The sequence below is a fragment of the Phycodurus eques genome, chromosome 6 (genome assembly GCF_024500275.1).
Source record: "Phycodurus eques isolate BA_2022a chromosome 6, UOR_Pequ_1.1, whole genome shotgun sequence".
NCBI classification, from domain to species: domain Eukaryota; kingdom Metazoa; phylum Chordata; class Actinopteri; order Syngnathiformes; family Syngnathidae; genus Phycodurus; species Phycodurus eques.
Window position 1 is genome coordinate 12,892,114 of NC_084530.1, and position 26,291 is coordinate 12,918,404.

Genomic DNA, 26,291 nt, shown 5'->3' on the forward strand with positions numbered 1-26,291 from the left:
CAATGTTCTTCTTCGAAATAGAGGCCATCAGCCAGTGATTACTTACAAGCAATGTTTACCATCAATAACTATCCAAAAGATGAATGGGCCATATGTTTGGCAATGGCAGGGCACGCTCCACACAATTCTTCATCTTCGAAGCGCACCGTACCAGATTCCTTCCCACTAATTGAAGACATGTGGCATGATTAGCCGCTATGGCAATGCATGAGAAGCATCTAAAACGGTGGACAAAAGGCGCCTATACTTTGTGAACGTAATCACCTCACTGGCAGTCCACAGGAGCACATTTAAAAGAGGGGTACGGTTCTTCTGTATGTGGTGCCGAATGACAAGGCTACCTGTGCCTATTTAGTTACACTCTACGAGCAGCCACACCATTAAAAATACAGCATGCGGATGCTTCCGCTTATCCTCCCTAGAGATATGTCAGGAACACGTACAGGTCTAAGCAGTTGCAAGCATGATATTAATTAGGTATCCAACCTATACGTTCCTTTGTACCCAGCTGTAGAGCATAAATCAGGCTTTTAACAAGGCTGTGGGCCTTAAGATCTTAAAGTAGGCTGGGATACTACCTGTACATTCATGCCAAGAACCTGTCTTGGTCTTGGCCTCCTATAGATCTCTATGTTTATAAGGGGGTATAGCAACCTACCCCAGGGGGGAGGAGGAGGGACACGGGAGCAGAGAAGGGAGTGGCAGAGTGGAGGGAGGGGGGCTCAAGGGGCCAAAACGGCAAGTGCTAATTCTATTGGGTCATCAGGTTTAAGCAAACATATGCGCCGTTGGCATGGGAGTATGTGTGCTGCATGCATGCATATGTGATGCACTATGGAATCAGAAGTGAGGGAAAGTAAGGAAGAATACAAAGTGATTATTAGAGGCCCCGTTTGAAACAGGTAGAAACATCCACTGTGGATTGGTAACAAGCATGGATTCATCAGCAATACATTCCTTTTCCCTCACATAAGACGTAGTACATGTCCAAGAGAATTCTTTCGACCTTGGAAAGAGTTAATGAATAGGATATGTGACAAAAGGATTTGTTCACAGTCAGCTGTGAGTGAGGACACACACATGTGCAGTTGTATTGGCTTGCTAGCTGGCTCTCTGGCTGGCTGAATGTCCAAATAGAATCCATCGTTTCCACAGAGAGAGGGTCAAAGAACTCAGACATTCGTCAACAGGCAGTGACATGTCACAGACATATATACAGTAAGTGTAGCCAATGGGGAAGTATGACATATACTGTATATTTGCAGTCAGCACTGCTTCTAATGCATGCACACAAAGAGATCCGAACAATGCAGCAGCACTGAAGTATCAAGACTGAAATGGATTAACTCCTTAATGGGTTAACAGCTAAAAAAAACATATTCTTGTATGAATAAGTACGTGTACAAGTTTGGATGAATGGCTAATCAGGGGATGGGTATGGAGCTAGTGTCTCAAGCTGCACTCTGCAGCAACAGCACCTGAGATTTATGGGCCAGATGTTTATGCCATTGCGTCTCTGATGTGCTATAAAACTTAATTTACAGTCGGAAACGTCTGGTTCTCAATGTAAAGTCTTGTGTGCTTGAAACTGCAACCAATTATAATATTGTTGCTGGCCAATGAAAAACATGAACAGGACAGTGGTGCCTTAGGTACAATTTGGCGAAGTAGACCAGCATTTGGTGAAAAATATGGCTCAAAGAAATTGTTTAAAGTTTGAAATGTTATTATATTACACGAGCTGTGAGCGCACCTCGCTAGACCTGCACTGAGTTGTCTACTGTTGTGACCTGATGTCTGCTGCACCTTTTCTTATCTTCAATAAAGAAAATGACAAAAAGCACAGTCAAGCTGATTTCAGCCAGCACCAAAGGAATAACTCTGCATGCATGTGTGGGTTAGAACATTTGCTCTGACAGGACAATGGTGGTAAGAAAAACTTACAGCAGAAGTTCATGTGAAGTGAGTGGACTCGCATTCTAAGCAGAAAAGACTGGCCAAGTACTTTTGTCAAATTCCCTTTATCGCCACTAACTTTACGCACGCTCTCCATAGTTCGGGTATTCCGGTAGCGATGCAGCAGACTCATCCAACTAACACACATAAATTACCCTCGAGAACTACCATTGCAGCCAATATACAAAACTTGTATAATGAGGAAAAAACTCAAGTGGAGGAGACATTGGGATTGACAAGCATGCGGCGCCACCTGTTCCCTTCTTTGAGAGCAAAGTGCACCAATAAGGCTAACCTAGGCTGCTACTCAAAACCAGGCTAGCAGGCTACAGCTCTTCGTGAGGTTAGGTTCAGGGCCGATCTCACTGGCGGAGACGTCGCCGAGATTACCGAGGCTGATCAGTACCAGGGACTCCGGAACCTGGGAGCAAGGGTGTTGAACAAGGTGCAAAAAGTAGACAACTGGTCTTAACGTACTGTCGCACAGCGCTAGATGGCACCCGTTACACACGGTTGCACTAACTAATTCTCGCAGTAATCAGCTACCTCGGCGTTACCGCACATTATTTTGACCCACAATGGGAACTTCGATCATATGATTTGACTGAGGAGAGGCATTTGCGTGTGCAAAGCACTTAATGCAAGTAATTGGAAAGTGGGACATTCAAGGAAAAATCATCACACATAGCCTTCATCGAGCCATCACTCTTAATTAGTCTTTACAAGTGTAAAGTTGGACACTACATTGTATTGGTAATTTTACATTCAGGTCAATATACCCATCTATTGTTTTTTTGTTGGGCTTGAATTTTAAATGCTGCGGTGGGGTTAAAACAGAGCCGCGCTGATGCAAGCCGGACACCCAACATGAGTCGGCCCTCCCCCACTAAAAGTACCGAGCACCTTTATGCCATGCAGTGGTTATTCTTCTTCATTGCCACTTTCTTATTGATAATAACTTGACCGATTCTACCACTGCAGCATGCAGTTAGCCATCAAGGTCTTCCTTGATGAGTTATGTTGTTACTTGGGCTATACTGTCTCTGCCGATTGCCCCCATGCGCAGCGCATAGCGCCACTGCCTCGCAGCTGCTAGCGAACATTACCGGGCCGTCAGCCTCACAGTTGTCAGCCGCGACATCCGCGGGACGAGTAGTATGAGAAACAAAATAATTCAGGGGGACCGTGATGCATCGCGCTGCTGTGGTCGCCCATGGTAATATGGAGGCGACCACCGCAGTGTGATGCACGGCCTGCTGAATTTCAATGGAGGCAAAGGAGGACAAAATTATCACAGTGCGGCTGCCGATCATTACGCCGGAGCTCATAGGCAGCCCGGCCTTCACAGAGAGCCTCTCTTTGGCCTGTAAAAGTGTGTGCATCGCTGGGAAGGAGCCGGCCGGGAGAGAAGGCACGTATTTGATTGACAGCTGAAAGTTGGATTGACCACGAGTTAACTGTGGAAATAATGCAACTAATTGCAGTTAAAAAAAAAATCGATTGACAGCCCATATAAAAATATCGATTTACACTCCATATACACACACACACACACACACATTGTGCCCCACCTTGAGAAAAGATAGATCTCAATGAGAAATGTCATCTTGACAACAAGATCAAAGTTTTGGTCAACATCACGGAATGGATTGTCATATTTGATGCCACTGTAGCTTTAAGGTCTTTCTTTGGCACTGAAAAACCAAGAAATGTTATTTCAATTTTATTTTCAGATAAAAAGAACAAGCTGACACAATTGTGATCAATATTGGTATTTTCTTGCTTTCCTCTTTTTTTCTCTCTGTTCTGCCATGACAGTTTTGACAGCTGTGTAACTCCACTCCCTTCCAACGAGAACTCAGGTTCTCAAGATCGACCATGTCATTTTGAAAGAAGCTGACAACCCCTGACTGGTACAGGGGTCACAAATACGTCCACCCCAGTGGAAAGCTTGAGTTGCATTCCAAGAAATGTACGGAGTCAGGCAAGGTCACACTGGTAAGACCTTGTATGATACTTCCATATGGTTCCAACTGAGACTGGGACACACAGAAATGTAAGAAAGTGCCGAGACACATTTTAGAGCTGATCCAACAGTTATCCTTTGTACCTTTGACATTGCTGCAGCGATATAGGTAAAAAAAAACAAAAACATAAAAATATAGGTTCCCCTTAGAACATAACTTTATTATTGTCACCCTGTTTTCATCAACTTTTCAGCACACAGCGTTGGAAAGGAATTCAAATTTGAAGATGAATGAGTGTTAGAGGGTGTCGAGAATGGCATAAAAAAAAGCAAAACAAAAGCGTACTGGACAGCTTTACATTGCAGCAGCCTATTGTAGATTACATTACTGGCAGCTGCTCCCTTTGTGTGCTTTTATGGCCTGGCCCCAAGAAAAAGCTGCTAAAATGTCCTTTAATCTGCTGCAGAAACTCAAGTGTCTGCTAGGCACTCAATTGAACAAGGGTGCCTAAAAGCACAATGCTCTCAGATAACTAAGGCAAAATAACGCTAATATCCCTCAGCGTAGCCACATTGACAGACATTTTGTGTAACCAGAGAGGGGTTGTCTGTGCTGACACGGTATGGGAAACTGGCCCTTTCACCCTGTCCACAGGCAAGGCCTTAATAGACAGCATCTCATTTCTTCCCTCCTTTTCTCCTTTATCTCCACGTCCTGTTCATCTTTCCAAGTCATTAGATTATGTTAATCACCAAAACAACCAAGACTGACCCCCAGTTTAATTTAGTATGCCATTGTAGATAACACCAGATGATGATGCATCTGCTGCTGTTGATTTATTAATGTGAAAACATTTTATGTCTGAGGTTAATTTCAACTACTTTTCACACACACACACACACACACACACACACACACACACACACACACACACACACACACACAGGCATTACGGTAATAAGTCGCCAACTCGCGAAAGCCACCTTCAAAATAAAAGCTTTCCAATAATACGGACGTCAGTGCTCTTCGGTTAAGGAATGCAACCAGCAAGGTTAATTTGAATCTTGAGATACATTAAAAACATTTATTTATGTGATTATCTTATGAAAAATAAATGGTAACTGGAGTGCACTTATATAGCGCTTTATCTCCACCATCACAATGACCAAAGCGCTTTACAAAGCCTCACATTCACACACACATTCATAAACCAATGAGCGGCTGCTGCCATGCGAGGCGCTGCCAGGCCCACTGGGAGCAAATTAGGGTTCAGTGTCTTGCCCAAGGACACTTTGACACGCGGACAGTCTTAGCAGGGATTCGAACCTGTTCTACCTACTGAACCAAAGCCACCCCAACATAATCCCATTGGTATCACAAGAAAAGTCCAGATCTGTGTGACAGACCACCAAGGACTCCACTAAAAGAGGTTTGATGAAGATCTGATATTGTACTTCAAAATAAAAGTATCCAAAAACTAATAAACTATATTTTTTAATGCATCTCAAGATTCAAATTAACCTTGCTGTTTGCATTCCTTAACCAAAGAGCATTGATGTCTGTATTATTGGGAAGCTTTTATTTTGAAGGTGGCTTTCGCGAGTTGGCGACTTATTACCGTAATGCCTAGTATGAACAAAGTTAGGGGCGGCTGGCTTGATTGCTACTTTACGAGTGGAGGCTGGCTTGACCGCAGTCATTTTCGGGGGTCCTTTGCCAAACCGATATTGTTTTGCACAATGCACATACCGGTGCTATATACCTACTGGGGGCCTCCCTTTAGCGTCCTCCTTCACGCGCACCCTTCCCCCTTTACGTCCGCATGCTGTCCTCAGCCACATCCGCTTTTCCTCTGTATAAGCAGCGTGTCGGCAGGAAATGCTCCCAGTCACTCATCACACAACAACATTTATAGATTTTGGCACTCGGCACACACATAAGGCACGCCGCATTATAAGTCCATTTTGGAGAAAATTTAAGACTTTTAAGTCCGCCTTATGGTCGTGAAAATACGGTACACACATGAAAAATGCTGCCAGGAGAAGTTGTGCCATAGCAATGAAGCTCAACTTCACGTTTTGGACCACAAACAAGTCGAGTCGCTATTTGCAGCTAAGTGGAGCTCTACTGCTTCAAGATGCGTTTCGTCAATAATTAATTCCACCCAAACGTCAGCATTCTTCAATTAATCAAATAATCAATTACATGATGGTAATCCCTTAACTGGGCTGTGACGTGTTGTGTAAGAACTGTAATTAGAATGGCACTCAGTAGAGCGCAGCCAAGGCCGAACAATCCTAATCTGGATGAGAACCAAATTGTACACCATTAGAGTTCCACCTCTTGATAGGTTAGTTATTAAGCTTCAACAATTCTGTCACTGAAATTAGGGGAAATGCCAAAAAAGCTATTTTTTTTGCAATGTTAACAAAAGGGACTGTCAGTCAGTAACATTTGTGAATCTGCATATTGATCCAGATGTTCACTAAAATGTATTAGGCTCTTCCTTGTATCATGCCCCACCTCGCTAAAAGGATTTTATTTTTATTTTTTCAGCTAACAAACAGACTTGAAAAGCCTAATAATGTTGAAAAATATATACAGTCTTGTATCCTCCTTCACGAATAACTTGCCTCTCAATATCCTGCTCGTAAAGGCTGAGATACTGTCAAGTAAATATGAATACAATTTTGCTGGCTCTGCGAGCCTGACACAGAGTGGGAGTTATGTCAGCAGTGGTAACAGACGGAAGGCAGCAGCACAGGCAGCGATTAGGGGAAGCTTCCTTCCTGGGCTTTAGGTTCACAAAGAGACCACATACATTTTATTCAGATAAAATGCGTGCGTGTGTGTTTTGGGGGGGTGGGGCGTAGTTAGGCTGGTAAGGAGGAGATGGGGATATTTTGCCTTGTGATGCCACTGCGGCAGCTCAATGTAAGAGAAACATGAGCAAGAAATGCACAGCGCCCCTTTCCATTGAATTTTCAGATGATAGGATGGAATGTGTGTGGACCAGAAGAGTAGACAAGAAGAGTGCATGGCATCCAGCAGTGACAGAGATAAAGACACAGAAAGTTATGGCAGCATCCACACCAGAGCTCCCATTTTACCAAATTATAAAGGTAATATAATTCCACTGGGGCAAATCTCTTTTGCACACCACTCATTCTATCAGGTTTTATGTGGACATACTGTATATTAGTTGTTGCGATTATCGGGCATTTTTCTTGCATCTCAGCTCATTGATTAGCAAAGAAATGTGCACCTTTGTAAATTGCAAAACACATCATGTAAGTTCATCTTTAATACTGCGTAAGGAAGAGTCCACTAATTCATCTTTACTTGCTTTGGTAGGTGTTGCTCTTCTGGTTAGCTATTAGGTTACCAACAGGGGTTAAATATGATAACGAGAGCATGTGTTCATAACAGGTACTAAATCAAAAAACATTAAAAGAAGCACAATGCAGGGTTTCAAATGAGTGCTAATGAAGACAATGCAAACCGTTGGTGGGGGGAGAGATTGGCGAGGGCAAATTAACCTTTATAATTGGAGAATGGTCGCCTTCTTTGGACCATGCAGCTGAATCCGAAGTGCTGACAGATGATGAGAGGGAAATGGCAGGCTTATTACAGGCAATCTGGCCCTGCTACTTGGCAGACCAGAGCAGTACCAGAGCCTGGGGAGAACAGGGCATGTCCAGCATGAAGAACACGCTCTTCCAGACTGCTTACTGGCAGAGAAGGGCTTGCCTCAATAAAGTTATAACTAGAGAATTGTTATCTTGGCACTTTGAACTATGGGGTGAGGTGATATCATAAGAGAGTTTGGTTTCATTCCTGATTAAATACTACCCGGTAAAGAAAAAGGAGGCCGGCTTTGGTTTCATGAAATAGAAAGACAGAACCGGTATAACAGGTATGTAAGCGAGGAAGGACAAGCCAGGTACAGGGTGGGAGGGGGGGGGGAGAACACTCAAATATATCGAACTGCTTGTAGCACTTTTGTAAGGAATTTGTTTATGAACACCAGTTTAAAATTCCAAATACACATGCCGTATTTACCAAACAGCGAGAAATTAGACATGCGAGACGATAACTTCCTTGCTTGCTGTGTCTGAATATCTGAGCCATGTTTATGTCTGCAGATAAAAGGAAAACAAACATCAAGGTCAGAGAAGCTGGAATAAGTCCAATAGATAGCACCTTCTTCACGGAACTGCAGGCCTGTTTCAACATACAGCCCCAGGGGAATAACAGGATTTAGATGGGACTTTAAGGTATGTTATTATAATTTCTTTTTATTAAACCTTATTGGATCGTTACCCTTTGGAATGGAGACTTTTGACCCCTCATCTAAAAGACACTTCCAAGGTAAAACGAATGATTCAATTACTGTAAAACACAAAAAAAATAAAAAAAGCCACAGCCCTAAATATCATCATATTTACACAGTAAACCTTTCTTATAGTCACACTTTCTCCACTATGTAACTCCGTTTTTGCCGGAATGTCCAGCAGGCATAATCCTGACGGTCCAGCTCTCTATCTGCACCCTCTCTGTTACGCTTTTTCCCCTCTCTTTGTCCCTCTATCTTACATTATGTACTCTAATGCATCTGGAACAACAAGGCACAGACAACATAGCGAACCACACTGGATCCCTCTTACTCTACTCAGGATATGCAAACCAATCTGTATATAGACTAGTCTTAAACTCCTCGCGTGTGTATGCATAGACACACACACACACACACACATACACACGCACACACAAACTCTCTCTCTCTCTCTCTGCATCAGTATTTCACTTTTCCGCTCATTCTCAATTGCAAATTTCTTCCTCACTCTCTCCATCTTTGTAGCTGTCCCTGTCCATAAACACACCCACACATACACCAGACACATGGCCGAAGAGAGCAGACTACCATCTGGGAGTGGTGGCTGGCTTTGTCTGGGAGGGGCTGGGGGGTCTCAAAGTGCCAACATAACCCCCCATCAATGCACACACACACATAAAGTATACACACTGGCCTTACAACATACCCCATCACCCACCATATTCAACTGCTTTAAGTGTGAGAGCACTTCTCATACAATCTGTGCATATACATATGCAAATTTACAGGGCGCATTATATATATTAAAAAAAAAAAAAAAAAAAAAAAAAAAAAAAAAACAGCCTTGCACAAAGAAGCAAGCCATTTAGTTGGATTCAGCACCAAGAGTTTTGGAGAGCAAAGGTTTTTGAGAACTACAGCAAGAACTGGAAGGCTGCAAACAGACGAGCAAAGAAGAAGGGGGATAAAAGCAACCAACTTCTTTATAAATAACAAATTAATGTGAGCGTGCGTGAATACATGCAAATGAGATTGCCTGCACTTACATTGGAACACATGCGCACAGACATGCAAACATACATTATCAATGTTTGCCCTACAGCCTGCATGTGATGAATTCACAAAGACTCCATCCATTCGTCAGTGGTGGCTTTTGATGCCCGCTAACAGCCATTGGAGTCTCCATCACATGGAAACAGGAGGTGCTCGCGGCCCATGAACACGACAATGCTCCTTTGAGCAGCTGATTCGATTTAGATCCACATGGCAGGTAAACATCTTGACATATAATGAGATTGTTGTGAGATCAGAGTTCACGCATTCAGACCAACCACTTTAATATGAAATTTAAAATGCTACAATCTTTAGATAGCGCTTGCATGAGTCTATGATTCAACAAATACAAAATTGACAAGAAATTGCAATTCCTTCAGGAATGCTGAATTCTAAGGGATGCTGTTGCTCATCTGAAAGGCCCAAGATAAAAATACAGATTCCATGCAACTATGCGCCGTAATTGGACGTTACGTTACTAAGTGCTAGATCCTACTGAAGCGTATTCCAGCCACACCCAAAAAATTTTAAAATGTTCAGCACCAGGTTATAACGTGATAAGTTTAACATTATAATGTAAGACGTTATTACGTTAAAATGTGATGAATTTGATTCCCACATTTGGCAAACCAAAACAAAGCATTTTCCTGTGGTAGTCCTTTTTGTCTCTTAAACATTATATCACAGTTACTAGCTATACTAACTATAGATACGCTAGAGGAAACCTCTGTGTCTGCCTGCGGCCCTAACTCCAACTTGGAAGGATGTGAACACACAGGGTCGCAACAAGAGTTGACGAATCCTCCGCGAGACCAGCTTTTTCAAATTATAATGTGAAACTTACCACGTTATAACGTGATACTGAACCTTTTTTATTTTTTCTGGAGTGGCAGCAATACCCTTTCGTAAGATCCTTGCTTCATTTAGCATAATTTAGTGTTTGAGCTTGGTGAAACAAATCCAGTATATTCATACAATTCAGAAAGGACCACATTATTGGTTATTGCAAAATGCTATGCTGTTATTGTGCTTTGTTAAAAATGTAAAAGTAAGTAATGTGAGTAAGTAATGTGAGAAAACTGTTATTTTGATGTACAAAAGCTTATCACTCAGTCACACAATAGTCGATTGATGGCAAATGTTGAGAGACTGAATTTGGTACCAATTTAAGGTACCAAAGCAATACATTTAAGATTACTTTTTTTTATTTTGAACATGTATAAAAATTAATAAGTACAACAAATGGAAAAGTTTAATGCACTAACTAGTGAAAATAAAAAAACACAAATGAACATATCAGCAAATACAAAAGAAAACATATTTAGATTATAGAACTAATCAACTCAAAAATAGGTAATAATTTGCACGCTTACACAAAACTGATCATTTACATGTTCGAAGAGGAGTAGGAAGAAGTATAAACAATTCCTTGAATTTAGTGGATGTTCATGATGTGTCAGGTCTTTGTGATCTGACATCTTAAGGTCAGGTTTGTGTTGTGTGTGAGCTGAAAGCATTTGAAGTGGAATGGTAAACAGCTAGCACTCAAAACTCAAGGGACACATCCGAATTGTAATTAGGAGTAGAGCTACATCCATATTGTATGGCAGGCACAAACAGAGATATGAATAAGGAAATAAGGAATAGGAAAGATTCTGTAAATAAAACAACCCTACAATTAATTATTCCCTTAATAATTCCTAATCCTCCAAACTATCTCTCACACACAGTTTTAACTCTCATCACATTTGCTGCAATGTTTTCAGTACACAATAGCAGAGGTGGTGTTGTTGCCCAGTCAAGGAGGAGCGCACCAACAACAACAAAACCGTTTTCCCTCCTATTACCACCCTGTTCTCAACTCTCTGTTCCTCTCTCTTTTCCCACGCTCTCTCACTTTATTTGATATCGCTTCTGCATTATCCAGTGCCCTCAGGTTGGAGGTTGTGTCTTTATTTCATCCTCTAAGTCTGAAAAACAGAGCAGGACAAGAAGAGAAGAGAAACCGAGAAGGGCCGGGTGACCACCAGACCTGTCCGTCTGCCTTCTTTCAAGCTAGCTGTCCAACCGGTCAGAACTGGTTCTGACATAGGTAAACCAGAGCCGTGCCCTTTTTCGCCTCTGGACAAAAAATAACTCTGGTGGCATTCCAACGGCAGTCAGCAGGTACTAGGGAAGTGTGCATCCGTGTGTATGAGCAAATGAATGTGTGTATGACTGTCTCCCAAGACCTTTGAGGCCTGGACCATTGCCAAGTTCATCTGTTAATGGACAGCTACGGGGAAAGAGACCCCATCCCCCCTCTTTCGATCCTCCAACAGCCATGCCTGCTCACGACCCCCCCCCCCCCCCTTAACCTCCCCAACCCCCAGCCAGGCCTGCCCAGATACAGACCCTAACTCACCCTCCTCCTCCTCCTTTTCTCTCCCTTCCTCTGAAAGCTATATCATTCCCTTTCTCCTCCTGCTCACTGACCCACCCCCCCCCCCCCCCCCCCCCCACCACCACCACTCTATGCGTCTCCTATTCAAGATAAACACAGTGCTTCAAGTTCAGGGGACACCCTGGGACCCTTTAACAGAGCCATCTATCATGCTGTCTTCATGAGATGCCTTAAAGCAGGCTGCGCAACCTTCCTCTTTGAGTGTGTGTGAACATAGGCACATGCAGGCTGGACGTAGAAAGACATAGATGAGGGATCCTGGCTTGCTACTTACTCCCGGAATTCCTTATACTGGGCTGTAAAAATGTCCTCTTTTTTGTCTGCCCAAGGAAAGAAAGACAGAACTTAACCTTCTGAATCCTCTGAGCTGATAAAACAAGAAAAAAAATGACCTCTTTGAGGTTGACACACATGCACCACGGAGCACAGAACAGTATACATACACCTGGCTTTTTCTCTTCACACCTCAGAGAAAGAGTCTGCTGACCTCTTTGTAATTCCCCTTGAAGTCCAACTGCGGGGCGATTAAACCAAACTGTCAACGGTTTAATAGTCTGGGAATAAGAGACTGACTGAAGATGTCAGAGCTGCAGAGATTATGAATCCTACATGTGAGTGGGACAAGAGAACCTAACACATAAGAACCACAAACATTTATGGGTTGATTTATGAATGCAGTATTAGTTGTCATTTGCAGTGATGCCGGTAACTCCAAAACCCCATTTTGAGTAACGAGCAAAGTAATGTGTTTCTTTGCCGGGAAAGTAATCAGACTACAGGTTACTTATTCAAACCACCAATAGTTACTTTTGAGTCATAAATGTCTCTCACCAAGTACTAATTTGTGGCTGGTGATTTGAACAAAACCCTGTCCAGTTATTCAGTACCATTTAACCGTTCACACAGACTGCTCGCTTCTAAACAGACAGAAGAAAGCGATTGGAAGGTGTTTGTTGATTCACAGTCACACAGTGACGGTACAGTACCATAAAGGTGCAAAGAAATGCACGATTTCACTGTCGCGACACTATTTTTGTTATTTTTCTTTGTAAAAAGTGTATTTGATTTTTGTTACCGTAATTTCTCTTGTACAATGCACTTTTTTTTTTACCACCAAAAATGGTCAAAGATCAATACTACGGATTATACATAGGTATAGGAGAAAATAAAAAAGACTTTCACATTTTATAAATGTATGCTGCCATCTAGAGGTTATTAAAAAGCTGTACACTTTCATTCCACTATGCCACCGCCCCCCCTTGAGGTTACGAAAAATGTGTAGACTACACTTTCATTCCAATATGACAGGGGTACATATGACTGCATATATGTACAATTGTGCTCATAAGTTTACATACCCAGGCAGAATTTGTGAAATATTGTTTTGTTTAGTTTTTTGTTTTTTATAAATACGACTAATGACTGAACAACAAACATCATTAATGTCTTTATGGTTATGTTTTGTTTAATGATAATGCTTTTCTGAAAAGGTTGACAGTTTAATTTGAATCCCATTAAAATAAAATTAAATGTCTTTCCCCTGGTCCTTCATGTTTTCTTAAAATAATTGTACACATCTTACAAATTCTGCCTGGGCAAGCAAACATATGAGCACAACTGTGTGTTTTCTCATCTACTAAATAAAAGTAGGGCTGTGAATTTCAAAATAAGAGCAACTAAATAAAAAGAAAGGATTATGTGTTCAAATAAAGTGCTTAACTCCAGAATAATTCTTTGAAAAAAATCAAAATACAGATAATACTTCATGTTTTGATCATATGGGTAGAAGCAAAATCGTGCAACTTTGGGGGTGCGCATTATACTTGGGTGCACATTATACACGAGAAATTACTGTACTTCTTTATTTACACATGAAGAATACAGTTTTACTGCCGTGTTTAGCGCGCAATGCATTGTGGGTTAATTATTCATACCAAAGTGCGCAGTCATAAATTGTCATACAATAAGGACTGACTCACTGAATGACTTACAATACTTATCTTAAATTATATTTACAATGAAAACTGAGAGCTTTCAACTTTGTCTGTTGTCCGGACTGTGAGCTGGTTTAACGTGCTGCATGGCTGACGTCACGTAGGTAAATGCTTCTCCCCCCCATCAATCACCCACAGCTTTGCTAGTTAAACAGTTGCATAATCTTGTCACCTTTTCTCGCTCTTCGCATCAAAATTACGATGGTGGGAGCAATGGTGTGTGTGTATGTCCCCAATATCAAACCGCCATGCACTTTCACGTTTATGTACACGCACGCACAAATGGACGCACACACACGCGCGCACAAATGCACGCACACACACAGTTGCCTTCATGGACCACGATCGGCATCCAACTATCTATCATTTAAGAGTCTTTAGAGAAGTGTACTGAGGATGGTGTTCTTGTTTACATTTAGGTACTTACTGTAATGTCTTGGCATGTCAAGTCTCCACTAAGTTGCTCATTTAATGTGGCTTCAACTACACTAATATTTAAGTTATTGCTTCATGTTGATGACATCATTCTGTGACTTGTGTGGCGTACTGTACATTACCAAGTAATGGGTACGGTTAAATTATACATTTCCATCCATTTTCTTCACAGCTTATCCTCACATGGGTCGTGGGCTGCTGGCGCCTATCCCAGCTATCTTCGGGCGAGAGGCGGGGTACACCCTGCACCGGTCGCCAGCCAATCGCAGGGCACATAGAAACAAACTATCATTCGCGATCACATTCATACCTACGGGCAATTTAGAGTTTCCAATTGACCTACCATGCATGTTTTTGGGATGTGGGAGTGCCTGGAGAAAACCCACCCAGGCATGGGGAGAACATGCAAACTCCACACAGGCAGGGCCTGTAAACTGGATAAATCAGATTTAAGGGCAACTAAGGGGCCTATTCTGACACCTGATTGGATAAATTCTGTGATGAAGAGATATGTCCCGATACTTTTATCAATATAAGAACCTAAAATATAACACTAATGTTATCCTTGTTCCTACTCCTGTTCACATGTACAGAGAGCGAATGACTGCAGGCAGTGGGGGTGCATTTAAGTTGAAGAGGAGGTTGTTTTTTTTCATATCTTAACAACTGTGACAAGAGCTGCCTAATCAACTCTTGACACTATAAAGTTCACTCTGGGCACTAAAGTGGGGTTTCCAGTCACGCCATGGACACATTTCCTTTCGTCCTCCTTTGCTCCCTCTCTTTTCCCCCTTTTCTGCGTGTCCTCAAGTCTCCCTCTGACACTCAGTCAAAGCAGCATCCCCCAAAAGCCTAGCAGCTGCTGTCCGCTCCATCCAGCCAGAGAGGGGGACCAGCCTGCCGGTTTTAGAGCGTTAAATTATCCATTAGATGTTATCAAGTTGTAGCAGGGCCGTGCCATTCTGCTAGGAGGCATCAATCTTTCATAAGTCCCAGGCACGCCGAGCATTGGGATACACCACCAGAACTTCCCGACCACTCCCAGCACACCAGCTACCTTCCTCAACTCACCCGCTAGCACGCAAATTTGGACATGTAGACACATTCGGACGGGCAGCCACGCACACGGTCAACAATTATATATGCTGACATAAATGAAGTAAGGTACACGTTCTTGCACTCAATCGCTGCGTAAACAAACCAGGATGAACCTTATTTAGGGTACATCCAGGCTAACAATTCTTGTCTTGTGTCTCTCATAAGTCACTATTGTTACCTTCCCAAAACAAAATATATATATTTTCAGCAAACCTTAAAAAAATGCTTTAAGGCTTTTTAAATTGTATTTTTTAACACTATCTGTGTTTCACTACCACTCACACTAAGTACCTAACTAAAGAACAAACTAGCTTGTCCCCGAGGCACTCCCCTTTTTGTTCTTTTCAACTCATCTCAGCCTCTTGTCATGGCCTGGCAGGCTGGCAGGGCAGACATGTTCAGAATGTGCTCCAGTAATGGGCTAATCAAAAATGCAAAACAATTGGCAATTACCGCACAGGGCCCTAATGGTCATTAGAATTTACAACAAGGTAATGAACTGAGAGTCAGCTCAGACCATGCATATTCATAAAGCAATCAGGCCTTTGAAGATTAAAGAAGCGCTTCAAATTTAAATGAGGGCACCAGCATGTTATCAGTGAGATTCAGCCTGCAAAAGAAAAGGGTGCCTAGGAGAGGAGTGTGCACATTATGTTTGCATGTATTTGCCTGTGTGCAACAACGGTTGAGGATCACTGATGTGTGGGAAATGTAGCGGTTGTTTACATTTATTAGTGTGTTTGTGTATGCACGCATGTGTTGGTCTCTTTGCTTTGCCAGCTTATGGCTACAAGCTTCTGTGTGAAGATGTAAACCGTTACACATTAAACAGCATATAGCCAGAAGTGAAGCAGAAAGACTCCTCATAAATCAGTGCAGGCCCAGTCTTGTGATCATCATTTAAAAGATGTCTGATTTGAACTTAAGCTCAAATGTACTTTTGACTTGGGCCATCATCAGGCAATGGGCTTTTGAACGCAACCTCCCCAGAGGAAAGGAGCACCTATAGAGTATAGCGGCAGACACGGTTTGTGCGTACATACTGAGATGCTCTCTTACTCACATTCAGAGGGAGTTTTCACAAGTGTAAAGTCACACACAGGGGCCCTACATGTCTCATATCTATGCATGATTAGAGTGGCAAGACCCAGCTGTATAGACAACTACCCATTCAAATGCAATCACATAGTTACAGTATATATTATCACATACAAACTTACACACGCACACAGTCAGACAGGCCAAACCCAGCACTGGGACTTGCAGTGAAGAAGATAGTGGAGGAAGAAAGACTAAAGACAGATAGTGACCAGGATCAGCGGGTTCACATTAACACAACGACCTCATAACTGCGACTCTCTGAAGGCCTCAACATTATAATCCCGGCTGGGAGGAAGACAAAGCAAAAAGTGCCTCAGCCCAGCCATAAACTACACTACAAGTCACAATCGGAACAGTGGAGGAAGTAGTGACAATCTGAGGTAAAAGAGAATATGATCCTGACGATAGAGAAAATCCATCTTTCGACGGAATGATCACAGTGACATTTAAAAGTACATCATATTTAATATGAAACTACAGAGTCAAAGTCTGTTCCTGTCCCAATTTAAAAACCTTTCTCCCCACTTCCTTTTTTGCTCAAATCTGCTACTTCCGGAGGTGCAGCTGTGTGAAAGTCACTTTTTCATCTTCTGTTTCAGTTCCGTCTAAAAATAAAGTCATTAACCTGCAGGTGGTGAAGTCGGCGGCTGGTGTGACAGGCCTTGACGCTGTCAGATGACCCCCGACCCTGATATGTGACTGTCTGCTATGCTATTGACAGGACAGAGGCAGAACAGTCTTTTTTTCTAGGAAGACGTTTTCATCCTGTGTGATGCCGCTGTGGACAAACAAGGCTGTTTCTGTTGTACACTTTGGTTTGACAGTTAGTTGACAAGATGGATGGATCGTGATTGTGCATGCGTGTCCCTTTCTGGCTTGCTCAATAGCAAAATCTCCCACATTGCTAATGAGCTCTTGAGTGTAAGTTTGAAGAGGTGCATACATGCTAATGTTTACCAGTTTTCAGTCCTTTAAGATGAGCAAGAAACATTCAAGGGAAAGAGTAAAGAGTCAGGGGGAGAGAAAAGGGAGGAGTCTGAAATAAGGATCATATGTTTCTGACAGATCTCATCAACTCACTACACATCATAGGGCCTTTGCACCAACACATTACTGACAAAACAGGTTTGCAGACGCTGGTTTAGAGTGTGGATGTGTGCATGTGTGTGTGTGTGGGGTCGGGGGGGGAGAGAACGTGTACTTATGGGTAGATATGCCACAAAATGTGTATGTGTGTGTATGTGTGTGTGTGTGCGTGTGTGTGTGTGTGTGTGTGGGTGCGCACGGTGTCCCTAGGGCTCCTGAATTGGGCTTCCTGTGTCTCTGTTTGTCTTCTAACAACCTTGGTACCACAGCCTCAGGCCATTCAGGTGGAGGCTAGTCGAAGTATGCACTCGCACACATACGTATATGCACACAAAAAAAAGCAACTCACAAATGCATTCACTCACCCACAAATGTGTACAGACGCACACCTGTTTTACGAACACAACAATGCTCCCCTTTTCTCTAAGGATGGCACACACACACACACACACACACAGGCCATCTCTGTGTTCTGCTTCTTAAGCCCACAAAACATCACTTTAACTTACACACCTTCCCTCCCGCCAAGCGCACAAGAATTTAGGCCCGTCCTGTCCCTCAGGTGCAGAGATCGGTGCCAAGTCTGGGCTGGCACAGTCCATAGAGGGGTGTCCTCAGGCAAGGCTTGCCAAGTCAAAGACCCTTTCATGTTCAGCCTGCACGCTCAGGGTAGTAAAGCTTTAACAAACATCCCTCACACACATGCACACAAAGCTATAAACAGTTTAAGTGGTCAAAACCGCACCTGTATACAAACTTGCAGACATATGCGCAAGTTTTTGTTCGACAGGAGATTCACACCCAAGATGTTAACATACACTTCACTTCAGCTCTTGCATGCAGCCAAAGCCCCTAAAACTTGATGCAACACCAACATTTGTGGGCACAGAGAGCTTGCCCTCGCTTAGGAAAATTAATTTGGAATTACAGTAGTTTGTGTTTTTATAGCAGGAGTCCAGCGCATTTTTTCTAATTATAGATGAAGCCCTAAAAGTCACATATACACTTTCTTTATTGGTGAAAGGTTCTTCCAAAACTTGAAAAAAACGCTTTGTAGCAGCAGCTGTGCACAATGTGTGAAAATGAAACTTTTTGGAGGGAATGGAGTCGCTTTTCACTGCCTCTTTTGCTTGAGTACATTGCAGAGCACCCTATAATCTTGAAATTGGTCAAATGTGTTGGCAAAACAATTCTATATTGATCTTGGTTTTTATGTTGAGATTGAGAAAATCAAAAACGGGCTGTCAAAGATGTGCTTGATTCAGAATGATTATCACCAAAATGAATATTTTAACACATTAGTTAAATAATAAACAGTTATAGCTGTTAAATTGACAGTATTTTGAAATACCAACTGTTTTCTGTACTCTCTACATATGGTACCTGTCCCTTTAAATTTAAAATACAGCCACAGTAGCTGTGATTTTGATTTTCTGTCTAACATGAATTCATGCATTTAGATGGATGTTTAAAATTCCCCAATAGCTTTGTATGAGGTATGCAGTTTTTCAGTCAGCATAAAATGATCACAAACTGTAATCTAATCATTTAAATAAGCATTCAGTGAAAATTTTGTTTACTAAAAATTACTTACTGGGATTCAGAGATTGCTGAAAATTAAAATACTAAATAATTCATCCTGAATGTTTGAACACATTGTATGCAAAACTGTAGATAATTTTCTCATCATTTTTTTTTTTTTTTTTTGTAAGAATGGAGCACTCTTCATACTACACTGAAACCCCCACCACTGGAACCCATGTAATTAGGCCCCCTGCCATACTCAACAAGAATTTTGGCTTTCTCGATGCCCCTGCTGTTTACCTTTATTAAAAATTGTTGGAGCCCACAGCTAAAAATAGAACCAATTTTAGAGCATGGTGCGACTGTAAGATCCAATTACCATCAGTTTATGCAGACAATGGTGTGTGTATGTTGAAAATATTAGCTGAAGTTCAGTAATTACAATAGCATGCATCTGGGCCTATTCAGCATCAATTAAAGTGATCACCGAAACTAAAGTGCCATATGTGAACTTGTAAAGCGACCCATACGCACGCACGGACGTACATACACACACACACACACACACACACACACACACACCAGCTACAGAGAAAAATATGTCACCATCAAGGAGAGTTTCCATCCCCCACCACACACACACACACAGCACATTTTATTCACCCCCAGTTCTCCGTGACAGATACCCAGTGAGTATATGTGTAAGGTGGTGAAGGACATGGGGACTGGTGGTTTGGCAGTAAGTGGCAAGGTGCCAATTCAGTGCCTGCTAAATACCTTTGTCTCCACAACACAGACACACCAATAAGCAAGATGCTTCAAGAACACACACTAAAGCTTCTGAGCGATATCACAAGAAATAAGGTTTTGCTCCATGGTGGAAAAAGAGAGACGAAAGGTGGCTGCCATAATGAACTCAGTATTGATTCAAAGTCAAGGTTTCAACTGAGCAAGAGTACTGGAAGGAGGCGGAAGTGTGAGGTGGTGTTCGATTCTGCTTCAGTGGCCTCGTTAACACACTGAGGATGTATGCAAATGTAAGGATAGTTAATAGTTAGGCCACTGTAATTTTGCAATATCATCTTAATGACCACATATCTCCTTCATCAAATATAGTGAAGAGGTTGGTGTTACTATACAGGGAATGTCAAAAGTAAATGTGCTATTGTGTGGTTGTGCTTCTTTAATCAGTACACTGGGGGGAAGCAAGATTGCAACAGATATCAGATTTGCATTCATATAATTGAAGAGTGAAGATTAATGCAAACAAACATAAATATTCACTAATATGCCACTTTAATATAAATTTATCATGTGATATGTAATCCAGTTTCACTGTTTTGTGTGAGAAACGGTCATCTGCTCTTTTTCTGGGCCATCCATAATCTGGAGACAAACTACGTTGGCGCTATGCATATCTTAAATTGTTTATCATGCAAATGATGGCACGCAGGCTGCTCTGCCCTCTCCTAACGGCCCAGGGCTCCAGACTGCAGACCGGGGCCCCAGCTGCAGCTATGAGACTTCCCAGACAGCCTCAGCTGTCCCATTGACGTACAGCTTCAGCTCTGGTTCTGGCTCCTATAGAAATCATCCTCACCCCCACAACGTCCAGGTTCAATCATCATCCTCACTAAATTCAAGCAGCTCCAACACTAGTAAATCATCTGCATCAAATTACATTTCTAAAGGTACTGTTTGCTGCAAGATGCTCATTAAGAATATCCATACAGTATAACACAGTCCAGTGGAATTGAACATTGTGTAGCGAGAGAATGCATGGAAATGCCTCGTCTCTGTGTCACGCTTCAGCTGATGGCAGCCAGCATATGTGGCAAGGGTTGGTGCACTGGCACTGCCAGTCTGCATCCATCAATCTCAGATACAGTGCAACACAGGTGGGAGGAATGTGGTTATGGAGGCAATCTTCTTTTTTTAAACCTTAGGAGTGCTCAAAATGTTTCTCACACTGAAATTACTTTTTATCCAGCAGAATGTAGCCTAGACCCAAATTAAACGAATCCACACAGGCAGTGTGTCTCTTACAGAGCATCCGGATACTGTAGATGAGGGTTATAAATATATCTGTCCCAAATGTGAGCTCCTGACCCTAACGAATCATGTGAATTGTGTTTCATGACGATCTAAATAAGCAAAGAAAAAGGGTAGTCGAGCAGCTGACAAGGCCAAGAGGCAAGTGAGCTTCATATGGTGTGTGTGTTTGATTGTGTGTGTGTGTTGGGGGGGGGGGGGGGGCGTTCATTCATAATTGCGTTTGTGTGCATGCATATGCATATGTATGTGTGTGCGTGTGTGTCTATGTGCATCTGTGTGTTGCATGCGTGTGCGCACTCACAACAGAGGGCAGATGTTTTGCAAACTCTACACTAATGAACAGTGGTCACTCTATTGGCAGACGGCTAACTAGCTAACGACTGCTAAAAGCCTTGCCATCTGCAGAGCAGCGGCCCTAACAAATACAAGACAGTAGCACACATTGTTGAGTGCTGCTCTCTGCTCTCTCATTTATCTTGAAATGGCTCCAAATTAAACTACCCTATCCCAGTCAATCCGGCCAAACTGGCACAAGGTATTAAGGAAATTAATAAACATCAGAATAAGCTTTGCTGGTCAAAATCAAACCCCTCCATGTAAAACCAGTCATAAGAGACTCACGCTTGTTATCACAACAGGCCCATTTAGTCCCAGTGGAACGCCAATGAACCAACCAGCAGCTTTAACAAGCCCTTCATTTCTCAAATCACAAGACAAGCAGATAATGTGAGGCTGTGCATTTCCTAAAATGCACAATTTTCTTTGAAAAGTCTGCAAAATAAATAAATAAATAAATAATCTATCAGTAAGTTTAACACCATAGAGAGCTTTTCTTGGCACGTTTGAAGAACCACAAGACATGACAGTGGAATACTGCTGGGAGGAAGAGAGATGCATCTTTCACCACCACGAGGACACAGGATCTATGCACATCTGTGATTCATTTTTTCTTTCCATAATATGTGTCTTTGTTTGACTGTGTGTGTCGTTTTTCAGTGAAAATGTTTCCGTTCTTTGCGATAATTGTTAGGAAGGTTGGTCTTTATATGTGTTCAGGGCTCTAACTGAAGGATATTGAAAGGCTTTAAATGCAGCAGCAGATACTTCAAATATCACCCAAACGATACTCCCACAGCCCTTGCTTAACTCATCTTACATGGCAGCCATTTGTGTGTTTACCTGTGATATTCTCCTGCTTGGGAATTATTCCGTGCAAGGGTGTTGATAAACAATCCTCGTCCTGCGGCGACACCTGAACGGCCACCTCAACGGGGTGACATACCCTACGTGGGTGGTGGTTCCTTGAGTGCGAGGATGACGTGGAGAGGGGCGAGGAGAGAGGCGAGGACGGTGGCCTGTCTAGGGGTTTGTCCATACACAGACCTCCGTGACACTGCCTCCGTTTATGTTCAATGAACAGCAGGATGTCAGCCAAGGGAAAGCGGGACTGGCACTGGCCGCAGGTCAGCAGATCCTGGTCCCCTTTTAGGGGTTCGCCCTGAGCAACACCCAGCCTGGGGGACTCCTGACAGTCTTCATCTGGTATAACACCTGACAGTGGCTCAGCTGAGGGGGGCAAACAAGTAAACAGAATGTGAGCTGCAGTTCCGGGAGATGTAAAACAATGTGTAACTTATGTGGAAAAACCAGACAGATGCACCACTCTGTCTCAAAAAAAAGAAAGAAAGAAAGAAAGAAAGAAAGAAAGAAAGCTGATATGAACTGCCGTGCTCAGCTCGCAGGCAGCAGGCACACAATGACTTAGTTGCTTGACCCTCTTTATTGTGCTGCCAATCTCACTTTTTAATGAACCTAACACCTCTGAGAATCAAAAAATAGATTCTAATTTGAGTTCAAGATGATTGGACCCCATTTCGTTAAAAGTGCTGGGATCTTGTGAACCATGGTTAGAAATGGAGGGGTTGGATGTGGAGTAGGTCCCTGAAGTACTAACAGAGAGAGAGAGAGAGAGAGAGAGAGAGAGAGAGAGAGAGAGAGAGAGAGAGATTGAGAGAGAGAGAGAGAATTCATCTAGCCACATGGAAAATGACATTGGACGTTCCAACTGGGATGTTGAGATAAGATGTGATGGATTCTTGCCACCGGTTCAACCTTTAATTCCATGTCAGGTCAGACGAGAAGGTGATGGGGGACTATGCAAGATAGGCCCAGCTACCTGTATGTTCGACTACATTAAAGACGTGAGAATTTGTCGCTCTTTTGCTGAAGCTTATCGTAAACAGCTTACACTGTGGACATTGCTGCGGTATGTGAGGCTGGGTTAAGGAGAATGATTTCCCTTCAAATCCAAATAATCTCATTTTGATACCACGCAAGAGGGATGTGAATAACTTTGAAAACTGAAATTTTATCTTTTTCAGACACCTGACTGCACCAGAATTTAAAGTGGTTTGGGTTCATCCAGTCAGGTGGCAGTGCACAGTGCAAAATAAATAGTTGGCGGTCCCTAAATCCTGGCACAAGAAATACTAAATTCATGCATTTTAAATTATTTAAGAAATGTATGAATACATATAACTGCTTCAAGTACAGTATGTGCTTATAAATATGGGAAAAGGTGTGTGCCCTTGCAAGGTTATGCTGTTTTGAAAAAAAGTATAAACTAAAAAATACTCCTGTAACATCGTTTAAATATAAAACTAAATCATTATGGCAATGTAACTATTAAAACAACTAAGTAAGGTGCCAGGTAGTGTGCAATTAAGTACAAGAAATACAGTATGTGCTCTCATTGGGTCAAGTCAACATCATAAATGTTTGAGAAGTATTTCAAATGCAGCTATTATCTAAACTAAAGTGATTGCATATAAAGTTTGAGAGTGTTGAATGTGATTATTTTCTTCAATACATTTTTTGTTGAAAGAAATGTATAATGGGTCAAGTCAACATCATAAATGTTTGAGAAGCACTTAAAATGGAGCTATTGGGCAAACTAAAGTGATTGCATATAAGGTTTGAGAGTGTTTAATGAAAGTTTTATTCAATACATGTTTTGTTTAAAAAAAAAAGATCATGTGAAAGAAACTGGCCTATCAGTGCATGCCATCTGCACTTCTTTCCCCCTCCATATTATGTTTGTATGATATCTCTACGCACAAAAGACTAATGTGCTTTTAACAAAACAGTCACCTGCATGTACTTGGTTAAGGAATACAGGAATAAAGTGGATCAAGTTCAAGTTCATAGGTGCCCTGCAGGAGCACAATCATAGTACGCCCCCCACTGGTAAATCCGGCTGTATCGCAACTCACAGAATGGAGGCATACGTTCTACGAGAGCGTAATTGGTTTCAGCCTACACGGAAGGAGCGGGGGACATTTATTTCGAACACACCTAAGAAGGAAAGCAATATATAAAAACATATCAACCAAATATTGGATGTATGGCTCGTGTATAGGCAAATGTACTGTACATTCATTTGGTGCCGGAGCCATTGAGTTGGACTCGTGGTGAAAGACATCTTCAACACTGTTCCCCTTGTCTTGGCAGCGAAATAGTGGCTTTGTAAAATATACATTTCTACATGTATCCTGGGGAAAAGTTAAACACGGCCGTGCAATGTCAATGTCATTTTGAAGAAAAATAAAAAAATAAAAAGGAGTCAAATTTGTCTCCTGGTTATGAATCTTGGAGATAATCCCATCATCTGTAAACGGCGCCCTTTTAGCACATTTCACGTTCTTAAAGAGCTCTGGCGCTCTGAACTCGGCGCCTTCCGAGGTAACAACGCACACGAGGTTTGCGCCGTGGGCAAGTGTATGTGTAAACATCACTTCCTGACCAAACAGCCTCTAACCTCGGCAAATAAAACTCTTGACAGCGCGAAGAGAGAATGGCGCTAGGAAGTTATATATTTGTATACACCGCAAGCTGGTAACTTACTGTTGCGGCCCTCTTAGTGGGCAGAGGTCTGCGGTGACAAAGCAGAGATGCGTGCCCTTTCATGGCAACAGAAATCGGAAAGACTCCGTGACATAACGCGTTGACCAACTTCAGTTGAATCTCTCTCTGTCGCGTCGTTTGGAAGCCTTTGCAATAAAGCACGGTATTTTTCAACGCGCGAGTGAGTTTCCCCACACAGGACAGTCTTGCTATTAAAATTCGTCAAGGAAGTCCCCAGTTACTCTAATAAGTCGGCACACGGACAGACACAAAAGCACACGTTTACTTACGCGAAAAGTCCCGTTTGCTCAAGTGCTGGGGCTTGCCTTGCTTGCGGCGAGACATGTTGGCTGGAGTGGCGGCTTCTCACATTGGGAAATCCAGGTAAAGTCCAAGTGAAAATCTCCTCATGGATGCGTCTGACGTCCGTGAGAATCACGAGCCGCGCTCAAAACACGCAAAAGTGAGGTGCGCGGATCACACGCACGCCGACGAGGGGAAGTAACGCGCTGCGGACTGCGTGGAAGAGATCCTCATGACTTTTACCGCGACGGGAGAGTGGCGACGACGATGATGATGATGCTGGTGATGATGATGATGATGATGATGATGATGGAGGGCGCATGCAGTGAGAGAAGACCCCCCTCCTCCTCCTCTTCCACCTCATGCCCTCCCCAAACCTTGAGCTGCAAGTTCAAGTGCGGACGTGACGTTCCTGCGAACTTGAACGTCAGGAGATGAACCAAAGTGAGACCTCGGAAACGTGGGTAGGGCCAAGGCGGACTGTGGGAGGGGGCAGCCACTATAAACACCAATGGACACACATCATTATGGACTACCTATAGAAACGGAGGGTGGGGGGGGGGGGGGCACACTGATGACACACCACTGGACTGGACATGAAAGGGGCTGGACCGAGAGAGAGAGAGAGAGCGAGAGAGAGAGAGAGAGAGAGAGAGCGAGAGAGAGAGTTGTAAAACAGTAGTAGGCTATCATACATAGTGTTCATTTTTGTACAACCCCAATTCCAATGAAGTTGGGACATTGTTTTAAACATAAATAAAAACAGAATCCAATGATTTGCAAATCATGTTCAGCCTATATTTAATTGATTACACGACAAAGACGTGATATTTAATGTTCAAACTGATAAACTTGATTGTTTTCAGCAAATAATCATTAACTTAGAATTTTATGGCTGCAACACACTCCAAAAAAGCTGGGACAGGGTCATGTTTACTACTGTGTTGCATCACCTTTTAACAACATTCAAGAAACGTTTGGGAACTGAGGACACAGGGCGTCCATGAAAAAGACTTTGCGTGGATGGCAGGATATGT

The 26,291-nt window shown here is 42.6% G+C and overlaps 1 protein-coding gene across 1 annotated transcript in view; it reads right to left on the minus strand.

The window, feature by feature from the left end:
- LOC133404521 (B-cell lymphoma/leukemia 11A-like) overlaps positions 1 to 25,679 on the minus strand; it is a 40,686-nt gene extending 15,007 nt beyond the window's left edge. Inside the window, exons 1-2 of the mRNA XM_061680477.1 lie at positions 25,242 to 25,679; positions 22,228 to 22,614 (exon numbers count right to left, since the gene is read on the minus strand). Of these exons, the coding sequence (XP_061536461.1) occupies positions 22,228 to 22,614; positions 25,242 to 25,296 (442 nt within the window). The 5' untranslated portion in view covers positions 25,297 to 25,679. The remainder of the gene's footprint in view (positions 1 to 22,227; positions 22,615 to 25,241) is intronic.
- Between the last annotated feature and the right edge of the window lie 612 nt (positions 25,680 to 26,291).